Below are 23,205 nucleotides of genomic sequence, written 5' to 3'. Positions count from 1 at the left end.
GAGATTGTTTGCTTGAAGATCCAGGACAATACAAATACAGAATATGGTTAAAGAGTTGAGGGCTGCAATGTGAAATCCGGGAACAGATTCTACCCAAGATGAAAGTTAACCAGTGGAGCTTATAGTAAGGGCTACTTGAAACCCATGTCTAGTCTTGCGATGTTACGCTACTAACTCTCTCCAAAACGGCCCTCAGTCCTGTCCTCTTCACAGCACCTCTTTCTACCCTTTTTTTTGGCTGCACAGCGCAGCCTGTGGGATCTTAGTTCCCTGACCAGGGATCAAACCCGTGCCCCTACAGTGGAAGCACGGATTCTTAACCACTGGACTGCCAGGGAAGTCTAACCTTCTGCCCTTAAGGTGCACGACTGGGGATCCAGCATTACCCTTGCTGCCAACAGTTGCTGCCAACAGTTGCCCCACACCCCCTTTAGGGTATGGGAGTACTCAGTAGCCATAGTAATGTCCTTGGCATGTGTGTGTGTGGCCTGAGTCGGGAGGGAAGTTCAGCTAAAATAGAGGTAAATGGGACCGTAATGGTCATTCTCGTCACCCCTTGTCTGGAATCTCCCAGCTCAGACCACTCTCCTGGACCAGGGGTCCTTTGACTTGAACAGTCTCATTTTTCTTCTTTTCTCACCACCCTTCTTTATCCAGACATGCCAAAGAAAGAGACCGGATGGTTATTAAAATCATTAACAATGGAACAATTTTCCATCTTTTTGGAGCAGAAAAGGGCTCAACAGAAACATGATTGTGGGGGTCTGTGAATCTCAAGTTTACGATCTTAACAGCTAAACCACATTGCCATATGGTTATGTCCACTCTGCTCTCCTAATTTGCTCTCTCAGGAAATGCAGAATGAATCTACTGCTTCTTCCTTACTGTGATGAATGACGTTGAAGAAAGGTTTCATGTCCTTCCTGAATCTTTTCTTCTCTGGCTAAACAGCCCCAGTAGAGCAATAAGAAAACCTTTCAAAACTCTAGATGTGCTTTTCCTGAGGACGAAGACCAGCAATTCTCAATGGAGGCAGTTCCACTAGTTAGGGGGCATCTTAGAAACGTGGGGGTAACTTCTGGTTGTCACGATGACTGAGGGCTGCTACTCACGTATTGTGGGCAGGGCTAGGACCAGCAAGAAAGGTTTGGATCCCAGTGGGGAAAAGAAAAGAACTGGAGGGGGGCAGATGAGCAAAATACGTTTACATAGGATTTGTGTTAATATGTAATATAGCAGGGCCCTGTGCTCCCTTCCCTCTCACCAGCCTGATAACTAGAGCCGATATCCCCTGTCTCACTGGTCCTGGCCAGAGAGGCTGGATGTCCTGGGAAGCAAGGGACAGCCCTGTACGTTAAAGTTTCTCTGCCCATCCTATACAACTTCAAATATCCAGATGTGTATTTCACTTATGTAAAACTGTTACCAAACTCAGGTTCGACTGCTCGCCGCTCAAAAGCTAATAATTTAAGAGGCAAGTGTCAGTAGAAAGGAAGGATACTTTAATCAGAAAAGATGGCAATCTGGGGAAAAGTTGGACTCACGTCCAGAGGCCAACTTTGAAGATTCTGCTCAGCCGTGACAGTTTTTAAAGGGGAAAAAGGGGAAGAATCTCAGTGAATCATCGAGGCAGGAGGTTGGGTTCTGCATCATTCTCGGTTAGGTAGACTGGCTGACTCTTTCTTCAGATGTGATCTTGCCTGCATGATCTACCTGCAGGATTGCTTAAGGGGGCTGTTGGGGGTAGAGAGCTAGTCATTTGTTAGCTGTTTAATTCTTCATTTTTACCTCTTGTTATCTAGGGAAAATATCAACAGATTAGACAAAGCATGGTGTGTATTCAGGAGAACGTAAGTCAGGAGTTAGGTTAAATTGCCTGGTGATCTCATTCCTATAATTAGGTTCTTTCAAGGTTAGAGGGGAACAGAAATGGGCAAACAGGAAAGGGGCAAAAGAGCCGCTTTCAAAATCTTGTTTATATTTATCTGAGTCTAGAACTCTTTTATGTAATCTTAGAGCAGTTTTTATAAAGTTTTATTTAATGCATGGTAAATTTTCCAGGAAGGCAACTTCTTGTTAACTGAAGAAAGATTATACTTTCTTTCATTCAGAGCTTACTAGGAGTCACTCACCATTTCAGAAAATCATGTCACAGACAACAATGCCTTGTGTGGTATTTGTGTTCCCCAAATCAATCTACATCTTTAGCTCTCACCATCGTAGTGATTCTACTTAGAGGTGCAAACATCTGACTACTTTATCATGTTTTCTAGTGTAGTTGTACTCGAGCATGTGTCTTGTGAGCACATTGACATATTTAATTTACAATGAATATATATACTTTTATTATAATTTAACTTTCATTTTTATTTCTCCCTTATTATGTTAGACCAGTGTCTTAGTCCATTTGAGCTGCAATAACAAAATAGCAAAGACTGGGTAGATTGTAAACAACAGAAATTTATTTCTCACATTCCTGGAAGCTTGAAGTCTTAGATCAGGGAGCCAGCACGTTTGGCTGGAGGTTCCCTTCCAGGTCACAGGATTCTCCTTGTGTCCTCACATGGCAGAAGAGAAGGGCCTAGGGCATCTCTCTGGAGGCTCTTCTATAAGGTGCTATGTAATCTCATTCATGAGGGTTCCACCTTCATGATTTAAGTACCCCCCAAATGTTCCACCTATTAATACCATCACCTTTGGGGGTAAGGATTTCTACATATGAATTTGGTGGGGGACACAAACGTTCAGACTATAGGAGTTAGTAATTTATGTTTTTTAAGTTTAAGAACTGATAAATTCTGTATGAATTTTATTTCAGAGCAGCAAAAGGGATTTTTTTTTTTTTTTTGCGGTACGCGGGCCTCTCACTGTTGTGGCCTCTCCCGTTGAGGAGCACAGGCTCCGGACGCACAGGCTCAGCGGCCATGGCTCACGGGCCCAGCCGCTCCACGGCATGTGGGATCTTCCCGGACTGGGGCATGAACCCCTGACCCCTGAATCAGCAGGCGGACTCTCAACCACTGGGCCACCAGGGAAGCCCAGCGAAAGGGATTTTATATAATACTTACTATAATGAGAAACTAAGTATAATACTTTATGTGTTAGTTTCCTATTGCTGCTGTAACAAATTACTTAGTGGCATAAAATAACAAATTTACTATCTTAAAGTTTGCCGGTTAGAAGCCAGAAATGGGATTCACTGGGCTCAAATCAAGGTGTCGTCAGGGCCATGCTTCCTTTGAGGGCTCTTCGGGGAGCAGCTGTACCCCTGCCTTTTCTAGTTTCTAGAGGGTGCCAGCATTTCTCTGCCCATAGCCCCTTCCTCCAATTTCAAAGCCAACAGTATAGCATCTTCAACTGTCTCTCTGACTCTGACCCTCTTGCTTCCACTGTTACATCTCCACCTGACTCTGACTCCCCTAACCTCCTCGTATAAGGATTCTTGTGATTCCATTGGGCCCTCTTGGACAATCCAATCCAGGGATAATCTCCCTCTCTCAAGATACTTAATTTAATCACATTTGCAAAGTCCCTTTTGCTATGTAAAGTAACATATTCACAGGTCTGGGGAGTAGGACCTGGACATCTTTGGGGAACCATTATTCTGTCTACCACACTTTAATAATATAATTCTTGTTGTTCTGATAAGGTTGAGACTTAGTTGAAGCTAAAGCACTGGGTTTGATGCTCCCTCTCTCCTTCTGACTTGTGGCAGGTAGAGTTCCTCCTTGACCCTGGCTTGGGCTGAACCTGTTCCAGGGGTATAAGTGTCTAGAGAAGAACGACACCATCCCTGCCAGGCTGAGCTGCTAGCTCCCAAGGGTGGACTCTGGCTGTTGCCAGGCAATGTGGATGCAGCCATTCTTTTGAAACTAACTAAAAGAACTCCTTTTTAATCATTTTTTTCCCCTGAGAGCATGTGATGTTTACTTTTGGGGGGCACCCAGTTTTAAAGGTCTTAACGTGTTTTGGTCTTTCGGATACATCAGAAGTCACTGAGTTATCCTCTGGTTCCAGGGGCTATGCGTTATGACCTAAAAATTGGGATACGTGGTCTGACAGAGGATTCTGCATCTGCTTCCAAGAGTCAAAGAAGTCTCAGGAGATGTAATTTGGTTAAAGACACATCAGAATTTCTAGCATATCTTGATGGTTTGGGGAAGATAACGTGACAGAATAAATAAAATAAATTTGCTATCATTTAGTAAGTTCTGTACTAAGTACCAAGTGCTGTGCTATGTCCTTTGTATATATTATCTCATTTACCAGTGAGGTAGAAATTATCACTCTTGTTTTACAGGTACTATCTCAAAGTTGTTCTAGTAGGCTCAAAAGTCAAACACAGATCTATCTGACTCAGAAGCCAGTGCTTGTAGACTACTACACTCACAGAAACCCGGAGCACAGAAATCTGTACACAGATGCATCCCTGAAACTAAAAATATTACCTTGAAGGTAAGCCATAGCTCCAGATCTGCAAATGTCTTTCTTTTCAACATCAGTGAGAGCTGCCTGGAGATCGAGATGAGTAGCATTTAGTTCAATAGAGATTTTAGAATAATCCTTCCAATGTCCTCATTCCTGGGAAAGAACAAGGTATTGGTATTTTTCTGGCAGCGGACACCCATTTAAGGGAGATTTGATAGAATGATAGACATGAGGGTTTTCATTTTCAAGGCCTACCTCCTCTCATAATACAGTCTGAGTAATACATCATCAGGGAACGCTCAGACCTCCATGCCCCAGGTGGGGATGTTGTGGGAGCCCCAGGTAATACTGGAGAAGAGGGATGTCCCTTGGAGCCTAAATAGTACTGTTATATACACGGCAAAGGGGTCAATTTAGCATCTGCTGCTCTCTGCCAACAATCTACCCGTGGGGGAGGGAGTAGGGAAACAAGGGGCCCATCTGACTTGAGAAAGTCCAAGCCTGACAGCTGAAGGGTCCCAGAGCAGCAAGCATCACCTCGCCTCTTCTCTTGGACCATGTCAGCTGTCTGCTTTGGATTGACAGAGGCATCTGGCTTCTAAAAATACCCTACTGACCAAGGGCTGCCTATTCCAACTACAGCTGGGCATGACTGCAATCCAGGACTTCACGACTCCTTGCAAAGGAACTTTTCCAAAGTTTTCAGGCCCAATTTGAGAAGCACACCAGCCCATGGTCATTTTCGACTTTGTCAGTTTTGCTGGGCGGTGAATGGGACCCTTCCCAGGTCACTGTCCTCTGGCCTGGCCCATCCCCGTCTCCAGGAAAAGAGGCAGAGGGAGGGTGAGGGCCCGGTGGCTGAGAGGGGGTAGGGAAGGGGAGGTGCCTGTCCATTTATAGTCTTGCTGTTGGGATGTTGAAGGTGCTGAAATAGCAGCGAGGACAAGGGACTTGGCTCAGTGTTAAATATCGGCCGAGCTGCCCGAAGCTTCTGAGATGACAATAGGGGGAATGGAGAACGTGGAGGTCTTCACTTCTGAGGGCAAAGGCAGAGGTCTGAAGGCCACTAAGGAGTTCTGGGCTGCTGACGTCATCTTTGCTGAGCGGGCTTATTCCGCAGTGGTCTTTGACAGGTACGGAATGTGGGTTGTCTTCTTTTCTCCCATTGGTTTGGCCGGTGCCGCATTCTCGAATACTTTGCTCTCAAAATCAGCAGGGAAAGGGATACAATCCATGTGACCATTGATAACGCAGGGCACTCGGACAGCTAAGTGTTTGCTGGCATGACTGTTTCTGCAAACAGTCATGGCCAATGGGGTTCGCTCTGGTGCCTGGGAGGGTTGCAAAGGTGAGCAAAAGCTTTGGGGCACGCTCTCAGAACACCAGTGAACTTGGCCGAGTGGGAGTGCTGTGTGTGGAGAGGGTGGAGGGACAGGGAGTGGAGAGGTGGGTGTGTTGCCCTAGGTAATGTTCTCGTATGGAAGCCTCCATGTTTTTAGTTTCTGAGGTGTAATAAATATATTAGAGGATTAAGTCATTGCTAAGACTTTAAAAAAGTAATTGTAGATACACAAGTAATCTGGAATCCACTTACCTTTAAAAATTAGAATATCTCCAATGAACTGGAATCCCCTTTCACCTTTCCCACCCCATGTCCCAGTCCCCTCTGTCTTTCCTCAGAGGTAACCCTTGTTATGATTTTAATGTGTTTCCTTCTAGAATGTTCTTGTACTATTACATATATCTCTGTCTATCTATCTATGTATCTATGTATCTATGTATCTATCTATGTACCTGCCTGCCTATGTATATCCGTACTTATCAAGAAGTATGGCTGTCGTTTGTCTGTTTTTTCTTTTTAACAGAAATGGTGTCATACTTCTTTTTTCTTCTGGCTGCGCCATATAGCTTGGGGGACCTCAGGTCCCTGACCTGGGCTTGAACCCGGGCTGTGGCAGTGAAAGCCTGGAATGCTAACCACTAGGCCATCAGAGAACTCGCAATGGTATCATACTTTGGATATCATTCTGGAAATTGCTGTTTTCACTCAGCGACATGTTTTGATATATATCCTTATGGGAATTATAAGTCTATAGCCACTTCTTTTAAATCCTCGAAGATCTGTGTTTTTCCTGCCACACGTAGATCTATCCATGTTGATATATGTGCTGTATGGACTGCTGTGGATTTTAACTGCTGTGGACTGTCTAACCTATAAATACATGAACTTTTGAAAATCTGTTCCCCTATTGAGAGACATTTGGTGGTTTCCAATTTTTCATAAAAACAAACATTTCTGTGATCAAAATCCTTGACCGTGTCCACTTGTATTCATGTGTGATTATTCTCTAGGATAAATGGCTAGAAGAGGAATCACTGTGCCATAGGGTGTGCTGTTTTCCATTTTAATAGGATCTCCAAAGTGGCTCTATTAAATTACATCCCCATTTCCCCACAATCCTGTCCATACTTGACCACCAAACTTTTAAAGTAGTACTAAATCTTTCTTTATTAACAAAACAAAACAAAACCCTGCACTGTGATAAAATCATGACAGTATCCTCTGAGCCCCAGAACTGGGGTGACCTGCCTGACGTTGAAGTGGTCTGAATTAAGATGGCTTCTGATAATCTAGGCTTTGTGGTTGGCTCACTGTATGACCATCCTGAGAATAGGCACGGCTTTTCAGAGATAATTTGAGTAGCATTCAAATTCTCATTTCTTCCAGTTTACCAAGACCTTCAGGGAAAAGGCAGTGAACAGAGTACACGGCTAGCTACAGCTGAAGAATTTAGGGGGGCTGAGATGACAGTAATACCTCTTCAAGGGGAGCGTGTCTTTATTTACTTGTGTGTGTGTGTTGGGGGCAGTTGAGGAGTCAGTTGGATTCAGAATTAAGACATAAAAAGCTAGAAACACAGGAACTCTGAACAATGATCTTGTTACTATTGCTGAGTTGCTACCTTGCCTTTTATGGAACACCTCTGTGGGTGTCTCCAATTCCCTAAAAGCCAATATAGCCAATCACGTTTCGTTTTCAAGAGCGTTTGGAATTGAGCAGGTTTTCCTTTCATTACAAGAGTAAAACTTAGGAAGAAAAAAAATGTATCTTCACGCGAAGCTAACATTAACACTGTTGTCTATTTCCTTCCAGCTTATTTTAAAACATAGGTTTCATTTGTACTATTAGCTGGGATCTTATAAACTATCGTGGCTTTTCATTTAATGATTTAAGTACCTTCTGCGTTACTATAGTCTCTTCATAAAGATAGTATTTAACGGCTGCGTGCTTTTTGACCACTCCTTTATAACTGGACATTTAGGTTGTTTACCTGTTTTTCTTACTATAAAGAATTCATCATTCATTTGAAGTAATAACTCTAAAAAACTTTAGTGTATGTTGTGGATAAGATTCTAATAAAATCTTATATTATTGTTACAACACTAATAAAAATTAGGATGATTGGAGTAAACAATCTTTAAAATGATTAAAAACAATCTAAAAGACTATTTTAAAAAGTGATTTACCCGGCACACCTGAAATTAACACAACATTGTTAATCAGCTATATTTCAATAAAAAAGAAAGATAGATATTCAAATTACTGTTTCACAATTTTAAAAAAAGTGGTATACTCAAACTCATCACTGCACAGATGAGGGACCTGCTCGGGCGCACCTGAGACAGCCCAGAGAGGCATCAGAGAAAAGCCTTGCTCATCCTGTCTTCACTCCAATTTTAGGCTCCTGTGGAGACTCAGCCGCTGTAGAGGAGAAAACTGACTGGAGAGGTAGGACCAGGTGACCCACAAAAGTCACTCTATAAAAGAGGCACCTTCTAATCCATGTTATTGCAAGCCATATTATTTCTGCCTTACCCTCCAAACACAAACGTGAAGAAAGATTTTATCTTTAGTTGAGTACTGCATTAAATGAAAATCTCTTCTTGCAAACGATACATGACATGTACATGTACGTATATATGTATGTTATGAAGCATTACAACAAAGGAACCCCTGTGAAACCACCATCCTACTTAACTAGAACATTCAATACATGCATCTTCCCTATCTTTCCCTATCCTGTCTCATACTTGTTGCAAAGGTAGCTACAGCAGTATCCTGAATTTTGTGTTATTTATTCCCCTGCCTTTTGAATACTAGTTTTATCACATATGTACATAGTCCTAAACAATATATACTTTAGTTTTTATAGTTTATTTTTCATCTTTTCTATATAGCTTTTTTTTTTAAGATTTAATTTTATTGATTTTTGGCTGCTTTGGGTCTTCGTTGCTGCGTGCAGTCTTTCTCTAGTTGTGGCAAGCGGGGGCTATTCTTCGTTGCAGTGCGCGGGCTTCTCCTTGCAGTGGCTTCTCTTGTTGCGGAGCACGGGATCTAGGCACGCAGGCTTAAGTAGTTAGCATGCGGGCTCAGTAGTTGTGGCTTGCAGGCTCTAGAGCACAGGCTCAGTAGTCATGGCGCACGGGCTTAGTTGCTCCACGGCATGTGGGATCTTCCCTGACCAGGGACCGAACCCGTGTCCCCTGCATTGGCAGGCAGATTCCTATCCACTGTGCCACCAGGGAAGTCCCTATTTATCATCTTTTAAACCATGGTATAATGTTATATGTGGTTTTATTCCTCTTGCTTCTTTCATTCAAATGTAGTTCTTTTATTCATCCATATGGTTTTGTGTTACTAAAAAAACGAATAAGCTCTGTGTGTGTAGGTACCACAATTTATTTTTCCATTCTCCTGCAAGTGGTTGCTATGGCCATTTTTGTTTGTATCTCTTGGTGAACAGATACGTGAGGTGAGTATCCTAGGAGTGGAATTACTGGTTCATAATATATGTGATATTCAGCTTTAAAATATAATGCTGCTGGGCTTCCCTGGTGGCACAGTGGTTGAGAGTCCGCCTGCCAATGCAGGGGACGCGGGTTTGTGCCCCCGTCCGGGAAGATCCCACATGCCGCGGAGCGGCTGGGCCCATCAGCCATGGCCGCTGAGCCTGCGCGTCCGGAGCCTGTGCTCCGCAACGGGAGAGGCCACAACAGTGAGAGGCCCGCGTACCGCAAATAAATAAATAAATAAATAAAATATAATGCTGCACTGTGTCATGCTGACTTGCAAGTTGAATTGCGTCTTTGCTAGAATAGACTGGGCTTAGCATTAAGAGCAACAATCCAGGACTTTATAATACAGTCCTTAGTCTGGTTAGGATCTCTTTAATTTTGCTTGTTGGAAAAACAGCTGGTCTGCTTAAACATAAAGGAGCAAGAATAAAAGAAAGATAATCCATTTAGACCTGGCAAATGTGTAGCACTTGGGCTACCATGATCCCTGGCAGACATGGCTAATCAATCAGGCAACTCCTTTCTTCTGAACTCCAAGTTGGCCTGAGAGTTCTTTCTAGCAGGGTACTCCAGGGAGCCACTGCTAATCAACCAAAACTGGTATTTAAAAGAAAGCCTATTTGCCGTCCCTTTTAGGTATTTTGGGTTGGGTGCTGGAAAGGGATGAAGGCAAAGTAAGTGGGTAAGGTCAATTTACCAAGGAGTTGTTTTACATGGATTTGGTCTTTCAAAATGGATGAGACCCCAGGGGTGGTGAAGGGGCTGTTCAAGGTTTCTCTCTGTCCTTCTAGCTCTGTACTTTGAGGGTTCCCAGTTCCAGGGAGGACAGAGAATAGGAGCTCCATGATTCCTTAGCCTGACTGATCTTGCTTATTTCTGCATGAGGTGGGGCTAATATGGAAATTCATTATGCTCTCTTGTATAGATTTTTTAAAAACTTATTTTAGAAAATATAGGAGAACCAAAGTAAGAAAATAAAAATTCTCTGCAACCTTAGCATTTACAGAAAACTACTGTTAACCTTCTGGTATATATCATTACAACTTTTTTTTTTCTTTAAAAATTGAGGTATAATTGGCTTCTTACAATTCTTTTATGCAAATATGATGCATATAAAATATTTTCTTGATCCCAGCGATTTGTAGGTGGAGGGTAGTGGTGGGAGAAACACTGTATTAAATGTATACCTTGATCATAAAATGCTTCCCTAAATTCAAGATATTAAAATATTTGGGGAGGTTATTTTACAATGAAAGGAACGTGACACAATATAGTATTTTATCAATTCTGGAATACACGTTTCATTTTAACACCTCTGAAATCATGATGTATCCTAAAATCTATGGCTCATTATGATTTAATTGGGAGCATTTTGATGCTGTTGTTTCTTAATGGTAAAAAAAGTAGTGCATTTAATAATTGATGATATCTTAGATTCAATGTAATTAACATATACATTTTTTCTTTACACAAAAGTGGAAGTATTGTGCAACTTGTCTTCTTTACTTCATGATATATTGTGAGCAACTTTCCAAACCTTGATTATCCTTTCAAAGCATTTTTAATGACTGTATAATATTCCTTTTGTTGACTGTTGTCCATCAATTTGACAAGTGTTATATTTTGGGTATCAAGGTTCTTTCCTACTTTTCCTAGTAGATCTCTCCTTATGTCTCTGATTATTTATTAAAAATGAACTAGAAATGTATATATTTTGGATTCAAAAGACATTTTTAAGTCTCTTATTATAGATCTCCAAATCACCCCACCAGAGGGGATCAAACCAGTTTTCTCCATGAGTAGTAGAGCATTTGCCTCTCCTTCCCAACTCTGGCCAGCGTGGAAAGCTATCTTTTACTTTTGTATTTTCCACCTTAACCTTTAAAACTTATTTTAGCATTATTTTGTTTTGAAATTTTTTATTATTATTAGGGAGATGAAAGGTCCTTAAAAATATGTTTATTGGGGAATTCCCTGGACGTCCAGTGGTTAGGACTCCGAGTTTCCACTCCTGGGGGCTCAGGTTCAGTCCCTGGTTGGGGAACTAAGATCCTGCAAGCTGCACAGTGTGGCAAAAAAAAAAAAAAAGTTTATTGGTCGTTACATTTCTTCTTTTGTGATTTGTCTATTTTATATTGATGCCCTCATTTTAAAATTATGTGTAGCTCATTTGTTTATTACTTCTTAATGTTCAAGACTTCTAAATTCTTTTGCATCATTTTGGTTTCTTAGCTCATTGGATTTCTTTTCTTTTCTTTTCTAATATTTATTTATGTGTTTGGCAGCACTGGGTCTTAGTAGTGGCAGGCAGTGTCTTTAGTTGTGGCATTCAAACTCTTAGTTGTGTCATGTGGGATCTAGTTCCCTGACCAGGGGTTGATGCCAGGCCCCCTGCATTGGGAGTGTGCAATCTTAGCCACTGCACCACTAGGGAAGTCCCCAGCTCATTGGATTTCAATTCTTTTATAGTCCTCAATTAGTTTTGACTTTCTTTAATTTTTCATGTCTTTTATATTTAAAACTATCCATTTTTCTCATTTTACATGTATCTTTTAAAATGATGTCTAAGCTTTAAGTTTCTTTTTTTTCTTTTAGTTTACTTTTATTCCAGTTACTTATTGTCATTGCATCTTTCATTTTCCTTTTTTAGCTTATTTAGTTCATTTTACATCAAATGGAATGAGAAGATAAATGGTTTTAGTCTTAAGTGTGACTCAGGCCTCAGCTAGGAGATTGGATCCTTATCTTTTCTGTGCTTGGTCTTGGAAGGACCCTTCCAGCCCTCTGAAGTACAACCTCCATCTTTTCCAAACTGTAAAATCAATCAGTTGGTTAACCCAGTTGACCCACAGACTAAGGTCCATGGGGCACAATTTATTACAATATGAATAAAGTCACATCATCACCATCACCTTCAAACAATACCCACAACCAAAAGATACATGCTCAGCCTGGAATAGATTCCAAAGAATTCACCAGGGGCATGAGTTTGAAGCATGTTTTACAGGAACATTGAAAAACTTCTCCTAATAGCCATCTACCGATACCAAACTGTTATTTGCAAGAAAGAGGGTTCTGAACTTTTTCTTTTTTAATTGACAGAAGAGTAAGAAATGGGCACCTCGAGCAGAAGATACAGAGTCATATTTCAGGTCAAAATGGGAGAGATAAAATGTCCTAGCCAGAGCTCAAGCCATTTAAGAAGGTCTTAGATATCCTTACTTTTAGAGACACCAACTCACAACACGTCAAAGTGTAGTTTTGCTTACCACTTCTGAATGGACTTTCATAACGCTGCTTTTGAAATTGTTATTAAATTCCAGTTTGCATTTTTGTTTTTGTTTTAAAAAAATTGGAACTATTAAAAGGTGTTATCAGTCCCAATCCTTTTCCTGGGGCACCTGCAAGCTTTTAGGCCTTTGACACTGAGCTTCTATTGCCTGATAGGTAGAACAGGGCTGTAGGCACAGTCTGGAGATGGAAAGTGCTATTTTCAAGGTTGTATATTTCCTGGTGACAACCTGGCAGAGATGATGTACACGAAGAGTCGGGCCATAGAGGGGAATTGAGTCATATGACCCTGAGGATCTCTTCCAGCCTGGAAGATTTCTGGGTTGCACCATTTCTTCAGTACATGCAAAGGACTCCAGTTCAGGAAGAGAAGGGTGCTAAGCTAATATAGGAATAAAGCTTGTTCTGATTATTATTTTATTTTAGCATCAAATACAAGATATGGCATAGGAAATGTGCTTGTGGGCATCTCTAGAAGCCAAAAATACAATTTGATTATTCTTTTTTTAACAGTCCCAGATGTCTTGAATTTAGAGTATATCTAGCCTACTGGTTCCTAACCTGAGTCCACGGATCCTTAGCTAAGGAAACACCTATAATTGGAGGGTCAAAGTTTATGTGGATGTGCATGCATGCTTTTTATTTCTGGGGAGAAAGTTATCTCTTTCAAAACGATCCTCAACCCAGAAGAAGGTCAAGACCCATTGAATTCATACAATCGTCTCTTACAGATGAGGAAACTGAGGCTTTCGCCAGGTCACAGGAGTGAGTCATAGGGCAGGTATGAATCTCCCAGGATCTCGTCTGTCATCATTTCTCACTACCTCCCATGCCCTGACACACAAGTGGGCCCAGCATTGCCTACTTAATTTTCTTCTGTTCTTGTCAGTCCAATGAATATTATTTAGCCTTAATAAAAGAAAGAATACACACCCATCAATTTCAGAAGAATAAACATCTGGTTCTGGGGCTTGAGAATGGTTAGATCCAAAAACTCATAGGTAAGAAATAGAACTATACATGTGATTATACAGGAAAAAAAAGTGTTTATAATAACAAACCAATGTATTAGTTTCCTACTGTTGGTGTAAAAATTACTACAAATTTAGTGGCTTAAACAACGCATTTATTATTGTACAATTCTGGAGGTCAGAGATCTGAAATGGGTCCACAGGATGTTTCCTAGACTTTTCTAGCTTCTACAGAACGCCTGCACCCCTGGGTTTTATCTTCAAAGCAGCTACGTAGCACCTTCTCCTCCTCTGACCTCCTGCCGCCTCCTTATTAGGACGCTTGTGATTACGTTAGGCCACCCAGATGATTCAGGATTATCTCCGCATCTCAAGGTCCTTAATCTTAATTATATCTGCAAAGTCCCTTTTGCCATGTAAGGTAATTCGCAGTTTCCAGGATTAGGACATTGACATTTTGGGGGGGCTATTTTACAGCCTATCACAACCAATCATATGAATTTCCTATTAATCCAATTTATCACCAAAGATGTTAAGAAGTGGCAAGGATAGTGGACTTTTTTTAAAGTTCTTGACTAGCTCCTAAATGATTCTGTTTAAAGAGTTGGAAGTGCCCAAGAGAATATGAGAATATCTATCTATCTATCTGAGTAGGGAAAAATAAAGATGAGAACATGAGAAAAAGAAAGGTATTTTAAAAGAAATTACTGTCAGCCGGACTTGTTTGAAAATCAAACCGACTATGAGCTTCTTCAGGTCCCGTGGAGAGAGTTGGGCTTTCAGCCCATGTAATTCTATGTGGGCCCATGGGAACACCAGAATTAACCATGGCATATGCACAAACACAAGTGTAGCCTTTAATCTGGTAACAGCTGGTGGGTAGGTGGTGGGGGATAAATGATGCTATAAATGGAAATAATTTAATAAAGGGATTAGAGAAATTCCTGAACAGATAGTTCAGAAAATGAGTAACTGTGAAAGTATTCAGGTTACAGCCTTAAACATTGGCACTTGATTTTAAGGGTAACCACAGTAGATTTAGAAATATGCTTTTAATTTGGTGCTTTAATTTAGCTGTGGAGGTCAGATGTGTTGAAATGTCATATGACCCGTTGTGAGCTGTGTTGCTAAATTTTGTTAACTAATCCTTAAATGCAGAAGTTTGGGGATAATAGCCTTTTAAACATAGATTAGGTCAAATGCCATGTTGTCCCCATAACAATGTCACCTTCACTCATTTGCCTCTAAAGATGTGTTCTGAGCCTGGGAAGAGGGGTTTGGTCTCAGGTAGAATGTGGGAGATGCGTCCAGGTCTGAGTGGGGCGTGTGAACCTTGTCCTGGGAGTCGCGGCAGAGAAAATTTGAGAAGTGCTATTTTAATGAAAGAGATGTTTAAAATAAATAGGTAATCCCTAGGTCTGACCTAGGGATGCAGTACCACCTAACTTCTTCTGCTAAGGTAACTAATCATGCAGATGTGAACCCAGTGATACCCCTTAAGTGTTGATGCGGGCCGTTTAAAAAGGACATTAGGTAGATGCCATAGGGAAAAGAAAGTGAGTGTACCAACTCTGGCCGTGTTTCTCCTTTTTGCAGAAGCCTCCAGTGGCTTCCTTCTGCTGCAGAATAAGGACTTGCTACTGAGAGTTGCATTCCAGGTCCCCCACAGTCCGGTCATTTTTCCAACATCTTTTCCCCATACGGCGCATCCTATGATCTGGTCAAACATCTCCTCCTCTCTCCTATATGTGCCTACCCCGACTCCTCCCCCTATGGAAGCCTTTGATTCGTGCCAGTGCCTCTCCATGGTGGAAGAATTTGACCTTCTGAGTACAACTCAACTCATCTTTACAGGGTCAGAACAGTGCGTCGCCCCCTCCTCGGTGATCACCTTACCAGATTCCTCCCTCCCTCACCTCGAACCCTGCAGCAGGTTCCCAGCACTCCTGGATGGCATGCCTCACCTTGCTTATATATGTTTATGCCCCAGCCCAGCCTTGGGACTGCTTGAAGGCAAAGTTTGTATCTTCTTTGTCTTTAAGGCCCTCTGTCACCTAGCTCAATGCACAGCACATAATAGAAGCTCAAGAAATATTTTTTAATAAACTTAAAAATTTTTAATTTACTTTTTAAAATTGAAGTATAGTTAAAAAAGAATATAAATAAAAACAAAAAATTTAAAAAATTGAAGTATAGTTGATTTACTATATTAGTTTCAGGTGTACAACATATTGATTCAATATTTTTATAGATTATACTCCATTTAAAGTTATTACAAAATAATCTATATTTCCCTGTGTTGTACCCTTATGGCTTATTTCTTTCTTTCTTTTTTTTTTTTTTTTGTGGTACACGGGCCTCTCACTGTTGTGGCCTCTCCCATTGCAGAGCACAGGCTCCCGACGCGCAGGCTCAGCGGCCATGGCTCACGGGCCCAGCCGCTCCGGGGCATGTGGGATCCTCCCGGACCGGGGCACGAACCCGTGTCCCCTGCATCGGCAGGCGGACTCTCAACCACTGCGCCACCAGGGAAGCCCAGTTTATTTCTTTATAGCATATTTATTTTATACATAGTAGTGTGTACCTCTTAATCCCATACCCCTATCCTGCCCCTCCTACTTTCCCTCTCCCCACTGGTAACCACTAGCTTGTTCTCTATATCTATGAATTTGTTTCTGTATTGTTATACTCATCCGTCTATTTTATTTTTTAGATTCCACATATAAGTGATAACAAACAGTATTTGTCTTTCTCTCTCTGACTTACTTCACTAAGCATAATACCCTCTAGGTCTATCCACATTGTTGCAAATGATGCCCAATAAATACTTGTAAAAGAAGAAAGAGGGGAAGGAACAAGGAAGAAAGACAGAATTGAAAATATTGTAAAGTTCTCTGGGTACTTGAGGGATGTGATGTTCTTTAAGACATGTGCCCTCCCCCTCGATTTTTGAGGGGAGACCACTTTGCAGGATGGGAGTTTTTAAGCAGCCCAGGAAGCCAGCACTGCTGGTCCAGTTCTCTCTGGTTGTGCTCTTGGAGGACTCATCCACCTTGCAGACACCTTCTATTTGCATTTATCTGTCCAGTAACTGGTTATTTCCATACAAGGAGCTGAGCAACAGCTGCCTTTCCATCCCACTTGACTCTGACAGATGACATAGCCCAGGGCTGCAGAGCAAAAAGTGAGCGGGGACCACTGGCTGGGGCAGGGCACACTCAGGGCTGCAGGCAAAGCAGGTAGGCTCGGTGGCTTCCTCTGCCTTCTGTGCTGGGAGCAGTGTCAGCCCTCAGGGACCCCTATGAGAATACTGTCCCTGTGAGGATAGTGATGACCTGTACTCTAAAGGGTTGTTGTGAAGGTTTAACACAAGAGAACTGCTAAAAAACATCTCTTTCAATTGCAAAGCATTGTGTGAATGGGACTCTTGTGGGGACTGGGAAAATGAGACTAAGGAGGAGAAATGAGGCTTGGTGAAGGTCACTAGCTAAGCTGGCTGGAAGAAGCACTCTTTCTCCTGTAATCTAAAAAGTGGTTTTAAGTGGGAGAGAGGATAAATTGGGAATTTAGGATTAACAGACACACACTACTATATATAAAACAGATGAACAACAAGGACCTACTATATAGCACAGGGAACTATATTCAATATCTTGTAATAACCTATAATGGTAAGGAATCTGAAAAAGAATATATATTATATATATGTATGTATAACTGAATCACTTTGCTCTATACCTGAAACGTTGTAAATCAACTATACTTCAATAAAATAAATAAATTAAAAAGTGGTCTTAGAACTTTAATTGACGTATAGTTGATGCATGATATTATATGTTACAGGTGTACGATATAATGAGTCACAATTTTCTAAGGTTATACTCCATTTTTAGTTATGATAAAATATTGGAAAAAAAAATATTGGCTATATTCCCTGGGTTGTACAATATATCCTTGTAGCTTATTTTATACCTAATAGTTTGTATCTCTTACTCCCCTACCCTTATATTGCCCCTTCCCCCTTCCCTCTCCACACTGGTAACCACTAGTTTGTCCTCTATATCTGTGATCTGCTTCTTTTTTGTTATATTCACTAGTTGGTTGTGTTTTTTATTTATTTATTTATTTATTTATTTATTGCGGTACGTGGGCCTCTCACTGTTGTGGCCTCTCCCGTTGCGGAGCACAGGCTCCGGACGCGCAGGCTCAGCGGCCATGGCTCACGGGCCCAGCCGCTCCGCGGCACGTGGGATCCTCCCGGATCGGGGCACGAACCCGCATCCCCCATGTCGGCAGACGGACTCTCAACCACTGCGCCACCAGGGAAGCCCGGTTGTGTTTTTTTAGATTCCACACATAAGTGATATCATATAGTATTTGCCTTTCTCTGTCTTATTTCACTTATCACTTCCCTCTAAGACATCACATCTTTTAGATGCTCTCATGGTGGGGAAGTAAAGAAGGGGTGGTATTTCTATCATGGAAGTACCCTTGGCCCCCTACCTATAGGTTCTCTTCCAGTTGGGAAGTCGTCCTCTGTGGCGGCTGCCTCGGAATTAGTGGGTGCTGGAGGAGAGCAGGTGCTCAGAGATCACCTGGCCCAAACTCTGACACCTACTGAGGACTTGTTCTGTGCCAGGCTCTTAGCTGCTACTTTACACGTTGTTTCATTTAATCCTCGAATCACTCTGAGAGTGGGAGAAGTTTGAAACTTCTTTGTAATTTTCTTCTTGCTTGAGTTTTTTAAGATACCAAGTATGTTTCATTAAAAAATAATAGTTGGACTTCCCTGGTGGTGCAGTGGTTAAGAGTCGACCTGCCAGTGCAGGGGATGTGGGTTCGATCCCCGGTCCGGGAAGATCCCACATGCGGCAGAGCAACTAAGCCCGTGCGCCACAACTACTGAGCCTGTGCTCTAGAGCCCGTGAGCTCACGTGCTTAGAGCCCATGCTCCACAACAAGAGAAGCCACCGCAGCGAGAAGCCCACACACCGCAACAGAGTAGCCCCCGCTCGCCGCAACAAGAGAAAGCCTGGGTGCAGCAACGAAGACCCAGCGCAGCCAAAAATAAATAAATAATTTTAAAAATTTTAAAAAGGTATAGTCATTTGTCTAAATGATATCAAGATCTAAGTGTTGCCATTCTCATTTTTCACATAAGAAAACGAAGGCTCAGAGAGGTTAGGGTACTTACTTGAGGTCACACAGTCAGTAGATACTGGAATCAGGGTCTGAACTCAACTCTGACCTACTCCAGGTCTGACTTTCTGCAATACCCATCCCACCACCAACAAAAAGAGATGGAGACCAGAAAGACAAGCTTTTTTTTTTTTTTTTTAAACTTCCCCTTCCCGCCTACCTGATACTTCCATACATACTGCCCCCCTCCCGCCCCCCACGAAAGGGAGGAATTTAGGTTATCTCTCATATCTACATTCATGCTACTTAAAGCTGCAGCATCAGTATCACCTGGGAGCTTGTTAGAAATGCAGAATCTCAGGCCCCACCCCAGACCTGCTGAATTAGAACCACATGATCTCTGAAGATGTGCACACACACTAAAGTTTGAGGAACCCCTCTCTGCATCAGACCCACCCTCTTCCTTCTTCCTAGTTCCAGCCTCGTGGCCAAGCCTTAATGGTAGGTGGGGTGATGGAGAGAAAGGTCAGCCTCATCTCAAGGAGGTCTAAATTAGGAGATAGCTCATAATACTTCCTGGATTTCACCAGCTTTTAAAAATTGACTCTAAGTCCTAAAAAAATTGTGGAATGAGATTTAAACAGGTGTGTGAGCCTGTAGAAAATAATTTGGTGGTTAACCTTTGGAACCCACTGTGTGTTCACTAGGAGAAAAATCATTTCAGATTGATCACGTTTTCTTTTCATGAAAAGTAATTAAACGTTTATTACAGCAAAGTGATTGTAAAGACTCTCATGAGACAATATGAAGGTGAGATATTATTGAACTGATAGTTGCATTGAGTCAAGCCTCATAAGGGATTATATGCATGACTGTAAAGGTCTCTCCATCACCCAGACTGGGGTGAAATCTATACTGCAGCATCTTGGGGCTCTGTCCCCAGCCTTCTCCTGGTCAAAGCAGCAGTAGTGGCATAATTATGATGCGCTGCGGATTCTGTGCAACTGTAAGTATGTCAGGGTAGTTCTACTCTTCCTCTCTCGTTGGGAAAGCTTAAGGGAATGCAAGGGAGAGAGGAAGACATTATTATGGGAATAACCTTTCATCTACTGTAAGTTATAAATAAGCACTAACCTTTTATGCCCTTGAGTACTTCATGACTAGTAACAAATTACTAGCATCACACCTCACAGCAGATGGGGACACAGCAGTTTGTGGAGTTGGCCACCCATCACTTCCACTCTCTCTCTGAGCCAGGAGAATACATCAGATAACATCTGTGACATCAGTAACCTTGTCCATCTTTACTCCTGCAAAACACGCAGAACTATGACATACATCATAACGTGTAGACTTCATTTTGTGTAAAACATGCCATGTTTCATGTCCCATCATATCGTAAGTAGTTACAATATCTTTATTCTTTGGGGAAAGGGACATTCCATTTCAACAATGAGAAGGATATGTCGCACAGTATGCCCTCTCCCGGGCCACGGTGCCAATGACAAGTGACTTTTGGTAAGAGGATTGGGAGGAATTTCCAGCCACTCCCTTGACTTAGAGGAGACTTCCTTGGTTCCTCCGTTGTGATCCAGGAATATCCTGTGGCCCCCCTATTTTAGTGGGTGCTCATGCTGCATGGTGATCTCAAGTTCAAGTGTTCATCCAGCAACTTGTGGTATTCCCGGTGGCTAACGCATAAAGGTTGTAACTCTACGACCTCTTGCTGAATTAAATTGAAGGGCTTATATGAAGAGCACAGTAGAGTTCCCTACATTGGTTTCACTGAAAAATATCTGCCAGAAGCGTAGCTACAGCTAGAGGGGATCTTTGGAAACCCAAGCCCCTTATTTTGAAAAATGAGAATCTGAAGCTTAGAAAGACAAGGACAGCCAGCACCCGAACCCCAGTCCCCCAAAAGCCAGTGTGGTGTCCCCCAATCACAGGTTTTCTCCCTCCATTTCCAGCCTTGTGAACGTTGTGTGCCACACTTGCTTCAAGAGGCAGGAGAAGCTCCACCGCTGCGGGCAGTGCAAGTTTGCCCATTACTGTGACCGCACCTGCCAGAAGGATGCTTGGCAGAACCACAAGAACGAGTGTTCGGCCATCAAGAGATACGGGAAGGTGCCCAATGAGAACATCAGGTCAGAGCTGGGCCCCGGGGTGGAGACTGGGATTCCCAAATGTCAGGCGGGGGATGGCGGCAGGGACAGTATGCCCAGGTCCAAGCAAGCTGGGATGAGTGCAAATCAGGAAAGAGTCCCAAAGAGACAGGATATGGTCCCTTCTTCCGTGCTCTCCCTTGGTCTGGGAAGCCCATCTATGAGGGGCTCTCCACTGGTGGAGCTGGTTGCAGACTTGTTCCGTGCGGCTCCCCAGTGTTTAATTTTTTTAAAAAATTTTATTTTATTTGTTTATTTATTTTTGGCCGTGTTGGATCTTCGTTGCTGTGTGCGAGCTTTCCCTAGTCGCGGCGAGCGGGGGCTACTCTTGGCTGCCGTGCGCAGGCTTCTCATTGCAGTGGCTTCTCTCATTGCGGAGAACAGGCTCTAGGCTCACGGGCTTCAGTAGTTGTGGCTCGTGGGCTCAGCAGTTGTGGCTCGTGGACTCTAGAGCGCAGGCTCAGTAGTTGTGGCGCACGGGCTTAGTTGCTCCTCAGCATGTGGGATCTTCCCGGACCAGGGCTCGAACCCGTGTCCCCTGCATTGGCAGGCAGATTCTCAACCACTGCACCACCAGGGAAGCCCCCCAATGTTTACTTTTTAAAAATTGATCTGCCTGTGTCAAAAAATTAATGAGTGGCAGAGAGTCACCAAAGTGTCCCTTGGTCACAGGCTTTATCTTGTGGGCATGGGCTGCCTAATGGTTAACAAGTGGGCCTTCTCTGCCCTCAGAGTGAAGTAAGGCCCTCTGTCTCATACTCAAAGTTCTGTACTTTCTATGCTGTATAGCACGGGGAGATCAGCTTTGTGACGACCTAAAGGGGTGGAATGGGGAGGGTGGGAGGGAAGCCCAAGAGGGAGGGGATATAGGTATACATACAGCTGATTCACTTTGTTGTACAGCAGAAACTAACACAACATTGTAAAGCAATTATAATCTAACAAAGATGTAAAAAAAAAAAAAAACTCCCCAAAAAACAAAGTTCTGTGCTTTCTAGGACCCTCCCTCTTGTCCCACGTTAACCACCCCCCTTCTCCTCCAGAGCACTTTGCTCCTTCCAGACAAGGCCTTCCTTGCCCCTGCTCCCTGCATATGCACGTTTGGGGCTGCCTCAGGGCCTTTGCTTATACTGTTTCCCCTCTTAGATTGTCTTCTCTGCCTTCTCTCTATCTAATCATTAAGAATGTGAATAAGTTCACACATGATGTCGACATCCACTACCTCACTTTGTCTCCTAAACACCTCTGTGTTGGAGGAGGGCATTGAGAGGACACGACTTCCGGTTGACCTGCAAGCTGGACCCAGGTCTTCATCCCCTCCCCTGTCCTTGGAATGTGCTCGCTTGCCTTCCCCGCCTCCCAGAAGCTGCCCAAGAATGTGGCATTGAGATAACAATGTGGTGTTGAAATCACCTGGAAGGTATGACTGAACCCAGTGAAGGCCTCTTTATAAACTCTAAAATTTAGCTGGCAGGGGCCAAGATCTTTTGTGTGTGTGTGTGTGTGTGTGTGTGTGTGTGTGGTACGCGGGCCTCTCACTGTTGTGGCCTCTCCCGTTGCGGAGCACAGGCTCCGGACGCGCAGGCTCAGCGGCCATGGCTCACGGGCCCAGCCGCTCCGCGGCATGTGGGATCTTCCCGGACCGGGGCACGAACCCGTGTCCCCTGCATCGTCAGGCGGACTCTCAACCACTGCGCCACCAGGGAAGCCCCCAAGATCTTTTTATCTGTGGCCGCCCAAGACAAGCCTCCTAAGTAAGTCCCCTGCTGATTCAAACTGACACCCACCAATCTGGAGTGGTCTGCCTCTCTTCCTGCCCTCTGTGGATGGGGGCCAGTTTGTGAACCAACACTCTGCAGGTTAGCACGGCAGGGGATACATATTACCCTCACTTTACTTGCCACTGGAGAGGTTCAGGGAGGTCAAGTGACTTGCCCAGGGTCACACAGTAAGAAGTGGAGTCGTCAGACTCCTTCTCCAGTGCTCATCTTAGCCGCACAGTCAGGAGAGACCCAGGCTGCCGCACCTCACTGTGTCCCCAGGCCCCTTCCATGATTACCCAGACCCATGTGACCTGGCTTCTGCCCACCTCTCCACCTTTATGTGATTTCCTCTCCTTGCTCCCTAGCTCCAGCACCTTGCTGTTTCTAATCGTGCCAAGCTCTTTCCCTGTTCCTTTGTACTCGCTGCTCTTTCCCCAACTGCACAGGGCGGGCGCTTGTTCACTCCGCTGGCAGCCAGGGGGTGCCGTGTCAAGCCTCCCCCCATCACCTTGGTTTCCCCTTCCCCAACCGCTCCCTATCAGGTCACCCTGTTTGATTTGGGGCGTAGCACTTAACAGTACTTTAGATTATCTT

The 23,205-nt window shown here is 43.3% G+C and overlaps 1 protein-coding gene across 1 annotated transcript in view; it reads left to right on the top strand.

Moving 5' to 3' along the window:
• The first annotated feature begins 3,302 nt into the window (after nucleotides 1-3,302).
• SMYD1 (SET and MYND domain containing 1) overlaps nucleotides 3,303-23,205 on the top strand; it is a 42,929-nt gene continuing 23,026 nt past the window's right edge. The window contains exons 1-2 of the mRNA XM_027129102.1: nucleotides 3,303-5,561; nucleotides 20,654-20,830. Of these exons, the coding sequence (XP_026984903.1) occupies nucleotides 5,425-5,561; nucleotides 20,654-20,830 (314 nt within the window). The 5' untranslated portion in view covers nucleotides 3,303-5,424. The remainder of the gene's footprint in view (nucleotides 5,562-20,653; nucleotides 20,831-23,205) is intronic.

The sequence above is a fragment of the Aethalodelphis obliquidens genome, unplaced genomic scaffold (genome assembly GCF_003676395.1).
Source record: "Aethalodelphis obliquidens isolate GAN/ISIS:26980383/991018 unplaced genomic scaffold, ASM367639v1 scaffold35, whole genome shotgun sequence".
Lineage (NCBI taxonomy): Eukaryota > Metazoa > Chordata > Mammalia > Artiodactyla > Delphinidae > Aethalodelphis > Aethalodelphis obliquidens.
The sequence above is the reverse complement of the archived record's forward strand: the minus strand, read 5'-3'. Positions and strand labels throughout refer to the sequence as shown.